General features: G+C 43.4%; 1 protein-coding gene across 3 annotated transcripts in view; it reads left to right on the top strand.

Moving 5' to 3' along the window:
- Nucleotides 1-2,092: 2,092 nt before the first annotated feature.
- Nucleotides 2,093-12,656, top strand: part of LOC145408175 (uncharacterized) — a 72,309-nt gene continuing 61,745 nt past the window's right edge. For 2 of the 3 annotated variants that reach the window (XM_080278930.1, XM_080278936.1), the window contains exon 1: nt 2,093-3,092. In XM_080278930.1, coding sequence (XP_080135056.1) covers nt 2,506-3,092 — 587 coding nt within the window. In that variant the 5' untranslated portion in view covers nt 2,093-2,505. The remainder of the gene's footprint in view (nt 3,093-12,656) is intronic. The other variant, XM_080278933.1, reaches the window with a different exon arrangement.

Below are 12,656 nucleotides of genomic sequence, written 5' to 3'. Positions count from 1 at the left end.
TTTCGCTTTTGCTTTTTCTGTTTGTTCTGAAATCCTATTCTGACTGTTTAGTGACCCATTCTTACCGTTCCTGTCTATCCCAGTCTGTCCCTATCGTGGCCCATTCTTACCGTCCCTGTCTAACCAGTCTGTCCTATAATGTCCATTCATATCCTTCCTGGCTACCCTGATACTCTGTCCCTTTCCTGACCTCCTTTCCACATGTCCATCCCATCCTTACCGTTCTCACTAGTGCCTCAACTTTACCCATCCCATTCATCCACTACCTCGGCCTTATCCCTTCTGTCCCTCTGCTGTCCAGTCTTTACCCTCAATGTTCCAACCCATCCAATCACTATCCCATCCTTATCCCTTCTGTCTATCCGCTACACAATCCTTACCCTTCCTATTTGTCTACTCTTCTATCCTATCTCATCCTTATCATTCCTGCCCCATCCTTTCCCTCGCTGTCCATCCACTCGCCTATCCTGTCCCATCTTTACCCTCCCCGTCCATCCAGTGCCCCATGCTTTCCCACCGCTGTCCATCCAGTGTCCCATCCTTTCCCCCCACTGTCCATCCAGTGTCCCATCCTTCATCCTTTCTCCCCGCTGTCCATCCAGTGTCCCATCCTTCATCCTTTCTCCCCGCTGTCCATCCAGTGTCCTATCCTTCCCGTGGCTGTCTATCCCTAGTGTCCGTCCCAGCGACCTCCCCACTGCCACTTGCTTCCACACAATAAACTAACAAATTCCTCACTCCCAGACACCCTGTGATTACACCGCCCATCATAAGATTTAACATTTTAAGTGCGCATTTTATTTACTCACCCCCTAATTAAGTCGGGAAAATTGGTGGATGAAATCGGGCACAAGTTTCAGAAATTCAATTTTGAGGCGGAGTCGTACACGTTTCCCATTGGCCGGCGCAAAAACTTATTTCGTGACGTCACTTGCGGTGGGTGGAGCGTAGGCGTGGCTTGGCGAAGAGGCTTGACTTGGGGGAAGGACCGTGGCAGACTGGTGTAGTTCAGGATTTCACCCAACTACGCTCTTGTAATACCCTGCCACCCACACCACCACACCTGTCCCCGCCACCACACCAGCCCCTCGCTCACCTAGATACCACACCTATCAAACTCTAGAAAAGATAAGGGGTCGACATCTGGCAGCAGTTATCGTGAAGGAAGAAGCACAGGCTGCCAGATCATGGGAAGCCTCATGTAGCTCAGGACATTACCCAACTACGGTCTTGTAAAACCTAGCCACCCACACCACCACACCTGTCACCGCTAAACAGTCTCTCACTCACCTAGATAACTCACCTATTAAACTCTAGAAAAGATAAGGAGGCGACATCTGGCACTATCCAGAAGGAAGAAGTGGAGGTTGCCAGATAGTCTGCTTAGAGGAGGAGTCAGAAGGACGCTACACAAGCAGACAGCGGGAGGAGGAACGCTAGAGTGGATTTTTTTTTAGAGCTTTTAGTTTTATATTTCTCCATTCCCTTGACGCCAAACCCTTACGATCATTGGCCTCTCCTGAAGAAGATGTAAGCGAGACCCTGTGTCAGATGAACCGACACTGTAGATCTGTGTGACCGCCGTGGGTTAAGCAAAATATCCCGACGGTGAGCGGGGCAGGGCGGGGCAGTGTGTGTGTGTCGGGGCTACAGTCTAACATAGAGTACAAAATACATAAAGTGTCTGGCAGCAACAATCGAGCCATCATTGTTGGCGTCTGAAGGAAGGGAGGTAACCCGCAGACGGCCATTTTTGTAGCGTTGATTATCGTGAAGGGTCCGTGGGATGTGGATGGATGGGCATGTGGATGGTGCGGGTATGTGTGTATAGCTATGTGAAGATTCTTGCCCTCATCACGAATTTTGTACAAGTACCTCCCGGTCTGACCCGGCTGCTCCTAATACAAGTAGAAAAATGTGATTGGGCCGCCCATTTGTGTGACGTCACCTAGGGCCCACGTGTGATTGGAGGAGCCGGTGCCGGAGGAGGAGCCAGGCGCGCGCTGATTGGCCAGGCTGCGTGGATGGTGGAGTTTAGTCAATCGATAACACATCCCGAGTCGGAGCCAAATTAAAGGTAAATAATAGACGGCTTTCACAGTGAACGGACGTGTATAGAGCGCGCTCTGTTGTGCCATTCATGTGACCGGGGTTACTGCAGCCACAATACAGTGAATAGTGTAGAGTGGAGACAACAAGTGGTGCTGTACTTGCTAACTAGCTGCCCAGCCCTGCCCGCTAGGTACAAGTGCTGGCCTAGCTACCACGTGTTAAAATTCAGTGCTAACTTGCCGTCAAGGCACTAAGGAAGCCACCATTGCAGGCGTAGTGTCGTACTGTGCCCTGGCGTCGGGCGCACAACAGCCAGCGGCGGTGGAGGGAGCGAGGAGCCTGTGGGAGCGTCGGTGGCGAGGCAGCGTGAGCCAGGACCCAGGGGGCCACAGGGAGCCCCGCGACGCCGCCACGCTGGAGTACTACAGCACCGCCGCCCTCAAGCCTTCCTCCATGCTCACCCTCGACCCCCCGGACCTCAAGGGGGGCAGCCTCCACTCCCCACACCTCCCCACCCACACCTCACACTCCCACTCCGTCCCTCATGCCCACCATAACTCTCATTCCCACACCTACTCCTTGTCCCATCACTCCTCCCTCACCTCGCTCAACTCCACGCTGAGCTCGTCCTTGTCCACGCCCTCGCTGGCCTCGGTGGGAAGCATGAGCGCTCACTCCCCGCCGCAGACCCACGTGCCCACGCCCACTAACAACAACACCACCAGTAACAACAACAACAACACCACGGGGTCCGCCAACAACAGCAGTAGCAACAGCAGCAGCAACAGCAAGAACAGCGCCTCGGCCTCCAACTCAGCGGCGGAGCGCGTCAAACGACCCATGAACGCCTTCATGGTGTGGTCGCGAGGCCAACGGCGCAAGATGGCTCAGGAGAACCCCAAGATGCACAATTCCGAAATCTCCAAGCGTCTGGGGGCCGAGTGGAAGCTGCTCTCGGAGACGGAGAAACGGCCCTTCATCGACGAGGCGAAGAGACTGCGAGCGGTTCACATGAAGGAACACCCTGACTACAAGTACAGGTAGAGCCCCAACCCTAGCCTTGAGACCCCCCTCAGTGGCAAGCCAAAGTAGCCAGCCCACTCACTCACTCACTCACTAGCCCACTCGCTCTCCCCTGGCCTCTCTCACCACCCCCAATAGTAACGTTAAGCTCAAACCATCAAAAGTTACAAAGTTTCGGGTTCAACAATTCAGTCCAAAATCACAACCAAAGTCCTGCTGTAAATTTCTTAATAAACGGTATTTCTTTGCCTCAGTTTTTATTTTGTTGGTCTAGAACGCTCCTATTAGTCGGTGGGGAGGGAGTTGTCATTATTCAGTAGTTGAGTAAATATATTAAGAACTGATGATTGTATGCAAATTTCTTGAAGTACGTTCATTCTCAGCAGTGAAGGAAAAAAAAAAAAGTTTTATCCGAATTGTAACCTAGTATTTTTTTGCTATCTCCTGAAGCTACCCAAATGTGTATGTCTCTCTCTTAGTCTCGTTTTTTGTGGTGCTTTTTCAAAGTAATTAGTAAAAATCATACCTTCAGTACCTATCACACTAAGGGTATATTATTTGTATACATCTCGGAGGCCCCCCGTCCCCCTCCCCCTCCCTTTTATTATTTTCATACTCACCCCCCCTTTTTTGGTACTTTTTTTTGTTTTTTGTTTTTCTGTTCGTTTCTCCTGGTGTGTCCGGACTTCAGGAAGTGTGAGGCGGCGCCCAAGAGCTGCCACAGAAGGGGTTCATCACGGTTATCGTTGGGCTTCGTCGTTGCCAGTTCACTATACCTTTTTTGAGCAATTTGATTCATTTTTTGTGGTGTGATGATTAACTGAGTGGCTTGGCATTCTTGTTTTCCTTTTTAATTAGTGTGATGATGGTGATACCTTTTTTTTTCATTATTTTTTTTTTTTCCTGAGCACTTTTCGGCAAGCTCTGATATTTTTCCTTTCATTTGTCAATTACTTTTCCGCTGCTGTATCTTCTCTTCCTCTACCGCACAGCCGACTTTAAAAATACGCAGATAAATAAATAAATACATGCATCTATAAATATTTTAAAAAATTCTACGTGTTCAATAAATAACCCCTTCGGTCTGAGGATGTCGTTATTTTACATTTTATTCATGCTGTCTTCAGGCGATTTTATTAGTGAATTTTTTTTCGAACTAAAGTATTTTATTCGTTTAATTTAAGAACGTTAGATCATCAGAAGAGAGGACCATTGCAGTAGGCCAGTTGACCCATGCTAGGCACCTCCTACAAATGTGTGATTAAATTGCTAGAATCAGACAAGGATAACAAGATGAGGAAAGTCGTGGAGAAGTAGCAATAATAATGTATAAAGGGCAGTCATTGTACTTAAATTGTTTAAATAACTAATCTCTTTAGTACGGTGACGTGTTTAGTTTATTCTTGATACTGAAACAAAGTGAGAAGTGTAAACGAAGGGTAGTGATGCGAGGGGCAGACCGAAAAAGACCTGGGACGAGGTCATACGAGCGTGGCCTCAGGGATAAGGGACTGAACAGGGAGGCTGCCAGAGCTCGAGCAGCGGGGAGAGCCGCCATTAGGTGACTCTTCTGCCTAATACAGTACCGTATTAGTGAAGGGGTTAATGAAGGCTGTATCCAACTCCTCCAGTTCGAAGAGACGATTATAATGTGAATAAAATCGTCTGGAGATATCAGGAATACGATAAGTCACTGGAATGATGGTGTTACGGTCTCCTCCCCCAAGGATACACACGTACTAGCTGCCCTTCTGAGTGTTCGTGCAACGGGTCTGTTCTGGAGTGTGGTGTTCATCGTGTTCAGTGTTCAAGCGTCCGTGTTTTCTGTTCATCCGTCGTGTGATCCGTCCGTTCATTTTTATTCGTAGTTATTTATCTTCGCTATTTATTGTTTATCCGTCCGTGTTTACTGTTTATTGGTCCGTGTTAACTGCTTACCTTTCAGCATTTATTGTATATCCGTCCGTGTTTATTGTTTATTGGTCCGTATTAATTGTTTACTTTTCAGCATTTATTGTATATCCATCCGTGTTTATTGTCTATCCATTGTGCTTACTATTTATCCTTCTCATTTACTGTTTATCCGTCATATTAACTGCTTACCCTTCGGCATTTATTGTTTATCCGCCCGGGTTTATTGTTTATTTATCGGTGTCCTCCCCGTCTGTCGTGCACTCCCGCGTTCCCACACTCGCCAGGGACCACTAACCCTACCGCTGCCTGTGACGCCTACTCATACTCTTGCTGCCTCCAGACGATTTTTATTCAGGGGATTATCCGAACTGTGGGGATTGGTAGTAATTAACCTTTTTCAATACAAGATGTCTTTAAACTAAGGCAAATCGCCTGGAGGTAGCAAGAATGAATTTATAAAGATGTTTTACTGAAAGGTTTAGTTCAGGCCAGAGAAACGCTTACCTTTATCTTTACTAATTAATAACAGGTGATTATAGGACGTGCTTCCCGGTAACCCCCCCCCAAAAAAAAAAAAAAAACTCTACTACCTTACTAAACCTTTAATCTCTTGTTTTATTTAGGTTTACTGCTGACGATTATATTATGTTTTAGAAAGGATCCCGGTGGCTCGGGTCTTGTAACAGCTAAAATCTTCCTTAACCCCTTTCAGAAGGTGTCAAACAGCCACTGGTTTATTCTAGCATGGGACAGGCGATTCTAATTTTGAAGGCTATATCTATGTCCTCCACTTAGCAAAATCCCTCTAGATGGCTGAAAAAAATAGTCTGGTGATAGGAAGTTTAAGATATAAGATGCGTCGCTGATTGGAGGGGTTAGGAGGAATTTCCCGTTTCCTGAAGGTAAAATAAATAAATAAATCTGTTACTTTTCAGAATGTGAAAAAAAAAAAAATCTTTGGTATTTTATTCTGGGCAGCACGAGACGATTTTATTCAGAGTAGGAGTGATTTCCCCTCCTCTCGCCTTCCCCTTCCTTCCGTAATTATATCCCTTCCAGGTTACTGAATATTTCTCATCGCTCTTTCCGGATACTTCATCATCTTCAGTCCCCTTGATACCCTAGTCTTTTCATTTTAATCTGGCTACCAACATGATCTCTCCAGCCCCCTCGATACTTCAGTCTACTTCATTCTGGCTACCAACAAGATCTTTTATTCCCCGTAGCAGAGAACCTTGAAATGAAAGGCTTGATAATTTCCTTTAAACATAGCAAAGTATTCTTTATCAATTTCATACTCATCGCTGTCTTTTTCAAGCCGCTTTTCAGTCCAAGAACGTCATTTATTTTTATAATCTTGCTACCTCCAGACGATTTTAATTCACCTCAAGAAAACTCTCTGGTATTGGACGGTTAAGTTAATATGTAATGTCTTCAGATGGCAAGCCTCTCCAGTACGATTTTTTCTGTTGCATTCTCCATCTCTAGACGATGTTATTCAGCTCCGGGGAATGCTTTCGGACTGAAGGGTAAATATTCCCAAGACTTCATAATTAAAACTGAGGAAAATCGTTTAATATAATGTGGTATTCTGAGTGACACAGGAGTCTTCGTGGCACCGTTTACGTAGCCACTCATTTGCCGTATTACGCCTTTAACATGCCCTCGTACGCAATCTATATCCTTTAAATACCGATGAACTGTAGATGTTGTTGTGCAGAATAAATCGCTTAGGAAGAGATCCCACGAAATATCCACAGTCACTCAGAATGCGACCTATAATCTTTTAATGATAGTCTGACTTAATACTGAAAGATGTCATTATTTTTACTCTGTCTTAGCCTAAAATTGCTATCTCTCCATCTCGTATACTGAGCTGCAAAGTTACATTAATACTAGGATATGATGCTAGACACGAGGAAGTGCTATGCGTAGAATGCAGAACCATAGTACTGTCCTTTTCCGCCACTGAGCTACGTGAAATAAGCCGCAAAAAGAATGAAAATCTGGGCCAAGTTAAGGGAGAAAAAAGAAAAAACAGGCACAGATTTCCTTGTTTCCACCCCCTCCCCCTCCTTTCTGATAATTCCCGACTCTGTTTCTGAATAATTCTCAATGGCCGTGTGCACCATCACCTTCAACAATTCAGGGTTGCTTCCGTTACTGAATAATTCCCCTCAGCCTCCTGACGGTCGCGCGTCTTCCCTCGTGCTTTCACCCACCTAACGCCAGACGATTTTGGTCAGCTGAGAGTGGGTCATAGACGCCTAAATAATGATACCGTTAGCCTATTTATGGTCCAGGAATCCATGGAAATCGTGCTGTTAACGCCAGACGATTTTACTCAGCTGACAGCCATAGGAATGTGAGTGTTTAGGTACTGTCTCCAACACCCCTTTCCTCTGTGATCATTCCTGCCGTAGATCCTGAATAATTCGTCTCGATCGTGGTGAATGTGAGCCTTCAATAATTCAGTGTCGCTCCCCCGCTGACTGACCTCCGTTGCTTAATAATTCCCCTGCAGGCTCAGTTTTTTCCCCCATTACACCTCTTGAATTATTCGTCCCAGTTATCATGAATGTCGCTTTCAATATTGTGTGTTGCTTATGGTACTGAATAATTCTCCTCGGTGTTCTCTGATATTTTTCTCGTGAAGACATTAAATAATCCGCGCTAGTTGTGTAGAAATTCGTCTTTAATAATTCACGTTTGCTTCACCACATTCTTTCGTGTCTAATAACTTTCTTCCAGGTTCCTGAATAATTCGTCTTCAGTTACAGTGTCGTGTACTCTATTCAGTCTGGGTTACTGAATAATTCCCGAGTTTTCTGGGTGTCTCTTCCGCCCCTTCTTTTCTGATAATTTCCTACGTTCCTGAATTAGTCGCCTATATCGTGGGCTGTCCCGCGAGTGGGGTTTGATGAATAATTCCTTCCGTCGTTGTCTTCCTATCCCCACCACCCGGTTTCTGTCTAATAATTACCTTTCACATTCTTGAATAATTCGCCTACAAGAAGGTCTCTCCGTCTTCAACCCCTTCAGTCCGATGACGTATTTTAAGTACAATTAAAGTAACCAACTGATGATTTTCTTCAACTTTAAGGATCTCGAGTAGTGGAGGGATTAATGAAGACTCTCTCTCTCTCTCTCTCTCTCTCTCTCTCTCTCTCCTTGAAAGCTGAATATTTTGCCCATATCTTAAGGAACGCCCTCTTAATTCCCTCACTTCGACGGTGCCATTTCTTTATTACATTCTTATTGCTTCCAGACGATTTTATTAATCTTAGGAAGGACCTGGAGAAGTTTAGGTAAGCTTTTACAAACTACCTGGCCCGTATTCTCGTTGAGTAGGAAGGCTCCGTAATACCTCTTCCTAAGCGATTTAGTTTGCTTATTATAGCTTACTGTCCTCTTCTGTGTTACTTAAAAACACCGTAATGTCGCAATACTCTGCGTAAAAAACGTACAAAAGGATATTAACCAGCCATATCCGAAAATTAAATCCCTAAGGAAGAGATGCTTGGGAGCCCCCTTAACCGAAGAGACAACGCTATGGCTCTACATCCTTCCCACAGCACTGCTTCGTGACTAGCATCATATCCCAGTGTTAATATACTGATACAACGCAAAATTCGAGGTGGCGAGATGGCAATTTTAGGCCAAGTTAGAGTCAAAAGGGTACAGTGATATGAGGTGTTGGTACAAAGAATTTCAGTTTATTTTTACTACCAACACGCGATTAAACTCAGCCGAAAAAAATCCCAGGTTCCGCCAGGATTAATGACGGCTGTACCTAGCTTCTCCACTTTGAACTTTCTCCCATAAGATAAAAAATAAAAATCGGCTAGAAATTGTATGAATATATTTTAAAGCGTCGTCGTACTGAAAAGGGTAATGGTGCGTGTTTATCATCATCATCATCATCACCATAATTCTAATTATTCCCGTCAATAATATCGGGTAGTTTGTATATGCCTATTAAAAAAAAAACAAGGCCTCGAGTGAATGGCATAATAACGTCTGCATCATCATCATCATCATCATCATCATCGTCGCCCTGAAACTACCCATTAAAAAATAAAAAAATATATAATAACAAATCCCGCCGCTGCTACCAAGTGTCCCCCACCTCCATTATTTAATTATCCCTCGAGTGTATTATTTCCCGGTTCCCTTGTGTCTTGGTGCCTGTATATTTCACGGTCTTTATTCTTGCGGTATTTCCCGGTTTTCCTTAAGCGATAGAGATAATTTCCTATTTTTATTTATTTTCTTTGAGGTGCTATTGCCTGATTATTTCCTAGTCCCGCTGGGTTATTGTATTTACCGATATGTCCTGACTGATAGTTAATTTCCTTGTGTTATTTGCCCAATGTCGAGCAATAGTGATTATTTCCTATTCACTCTTAGGTGCTACTCTCCAGATTATTTCTCTGTTTCCTCGTGTTAATATATCAGCCGGTATCCTACGGCGGATTAGTAAAACAATAATTCCCCCCCCTTTTTTTTTTATCATTATCTCCAGCGCGACACAGCTCCACTATTTCCTTTACAGATTATTTCCCAGTTCCCCCCTGTTCATATTATCTCTGGGTATCTTCTGGCCGATATAGTTACACAATTCCCCCTTCCCCTTTTTATCACTATCTTTCATTATCTCTCATTATCTCTGACGCGATACAGCTATTTCTTTTAATGCTACTGCCGCATTATTTCACATATATTTTCCAGTATCTCGAGCGATGTAGCTATAGTCTTTTTACACTAACTTGGTCCATAATTTCGTACTTTTACAGCTTACTTCAAGTACCTCAGAGGCAGAAAAAGACTACTACAGCTCTAACTCGTTTCCATAGCACTTCCTCGTGACTAGCATCATGGCCCTAACACGTGTCCATAGCACTTCCCCGTGACTAGCATCATGGCCCTACCTAATATCCACAGCACTTCCTCTCGGCTAGCATCATAATCTGGTGTTACTCTATGGCCACAACTCAGCGTTCAAGATGGAAAGATGGTAATTTTAGGCCAAGTTAAAGTAAACAGAGTACATGCTCCGTTAAGTGCTCTAGTCAAACTATTTCCCATTTCCATTATTAATATTTTCCAATTATTTTTTAAGCGATCTCTGTTATGTTATTTCCTCTTTCAACTAACCCCCTCAGCCCGAGTACCTAAGTTTTGGTCTCATTTTTACAACCAACAGACAGATTACATTCAGTTCTGGACAGCTTCCCATAGTGTTTTTACTTTAACCTGGCCCACACTTTCGTCCTTTTGCTGCTTACTTCACGTAACTCAGAATAAAACAGTGCTACGACCTCTACACGCTTTCCACTGCACTTCATCGTGACTAGCATCGTATTCTACTGTGAACCTACTCTTACGACTCGGCATTCAAGATGGGAGGTGACAATTTTAGGCCAAAGTAGAGTATAAAAAGAGTAAGGTAGGAGTTAGTGAAGGATGTATCCACGATATACCCAACACCCTCCCTACTCCCCTGGTTGAAAAGTCCCTTCTATGCTAGACTGGGCTTTGATAAGACACTGAGAAGAGATTTAAAGAAGAAGTCATCGCAGTTAAATGATGAAGCGTAACAGCCAAGAAATTCCTAGTTCCCTTGTGCGATATACTGTAGCTACGTATTTCTAAGTTCCTAGATCATTTTTCCTAGTTTCCATAAACAATAGGGTTACAATATCACCTAGACTTAAAGTATTACCGACTTCCATATCATAACTACTTTTTAAACTTTTCTTCAGCGTTATAATATTCTTTCCTGATACCTCTGTGTGTTATAGGCAGGTTATTTAACTTTTCTTTAGCGTTATAAGAAAAAGAGTTATTCCTCCTTCCTTTCAATATTTTAGGTAGGTTAGTTTCCCTTAGCTTTAAGTAACCTTCTTTTAGCTTTAGGCCATTTTCCCTTAGCTTTCTGGCCTGACTTCCTCCCACTTCCCTTATGAGTATCTCCTTCCTTAATCTCTCCATTATTTTTAATCACGCTATCTTCAAACGATTTTTAAGAGCTCATTAGATATTCGTCATTTTGCAGCCTGTTTCCTGCAGTTATATGGCAGGATAAGACAGTACTAGAGCCCTACATCCTTTCCCTAGCACTTCTTCGTGACTAACAACATAGGAGATAGTTTCGTGCTCGGCATTTGGGATCGAAAGATAGCCATTGTATGCAAAGTTAAAGTAGACAGAGTATAATCAAACTGGAAGAATTAAATAAGACGTCCATTATCCCTTTCATTATGATTTTGTCCTACGTTGAAGAAAATCGTCTGGAGGTGGCAATAGTATAATAATGATATCGTCGTCTTTGTTTTTAAGTCAAATTATTTCGAAATTCTCTTGTGCGCAACACCTAGATTATTTCCCGATTCCTTGGGCGTTATAACTAGAAAATCTCCTGTTTCCCTTGAGCGATGTGGTTTAAAATATTTCCCAGTATAGCGACACAGCGATATTATTTCCTAACGGCTTTGAGTGATATACCTACAATATTTCCTCAGGTAATAAGCGATGTAGCAAGAATATTTCCCCCTTCCCTTGAGCAATATGACTTTAAATATCTCCCAGTTAAATATATAAAATTATTCCCTAACTACCTTGAGAGATAGGCCTAGAGTATTTCCCAAGTTAACTGAGCGATAAAACAACAATATTTCCGACTACCATGTGCGTAACACCTAACTATTTCCCAGTCTCTTTGGTCATACAATCTGATTATTTCCCAACTTCCTCGTGCATAATAACCAAAGTATTTCCCAGTTCCCCTCCGTATTATACTCAATATTTCTCTTCTGTTTTATACTCTAACTACGAATATTTCCCATTTCTCATCACAATTATGGTCAGATATTCCCCCAATTGCCTCAGCGATAAATCCTGAAATATTTCCTAATGTTTCCCGTTCGCTAAACTTAAACTGTTTCCCTAATCTCTGGAGAGCTGATGTTTTCCGATATCATGCCGATCTCCAGTTCCGATTGGCGTGTGTGTGTGTGTGTGTGTGTGTGTGTGTGTGTGTGTGTGTGTGTGTGTGTGTGTGTGTGTGTGTGTAAGGGGGTCATTGTACTGAAAGGTTACGGGGGATTTTTTTTTTTTTTTTTTTCGCTTCAGGAATTTCTTCTGAGTTGTGCAGTTTCTCGTGATTTTGGGGGGAAGGCTCAGTGTTACCAGTATCTGGCCTGAATCATGTCTTATTTCCTATTCCCACTGCCACAACCACGCCCACACCAGACGACTGAGCCGTCCCCTCAACACACGAAGTACTGCCACGTGAGCTTCTGGTACAAGAGACATTCATCCTGTAAATCGGACACCCACGGTAATTACAGAAATGATCGAAGTTATTTGTAAATGATCAAGTTTTCGGAGAGATTACCAACGCTGTTCCTAATTTCCCAAAGTTATCCTTATATTTTCCCAAGTTATTCGTATTTTTTCCCAAGTTATTCGTGGAAATTATTAACGATATTCCCAGGTCTTATCAATACTCTGGCAGATTTTCTAAGTTATTTGTAGATATTATAAAGTAAGTTATTCGAAGATTTTTACAAAGTTAATAGCAGATTTTCCCAAAGTTATTCGCAGATCTTACAAATGTTTTTTCTATAGATATTTCCAAGTTATTCAAAGATCTTACGAGTTAT

The sequence above is a fragment of the Coenobita brevimanus genome, chromosome 8, assembly GCF_032717465.1.
Source record: "Coenobita brevimanus isolate Jiangsu-jjx chromosome 8, ASM3271746v2, whole genome shotgun sequence".
NCBI lineage: Eukaryota > Metazoa > Arthropoda > Malacostraca > Decapoda > Coenobitidae > Coenobita > Coenobita brevimanus.
Note: the sequence above shows the minus strand (reverse complement) of the source record. Positions and strands in the feature narration are given on the sequence as shown.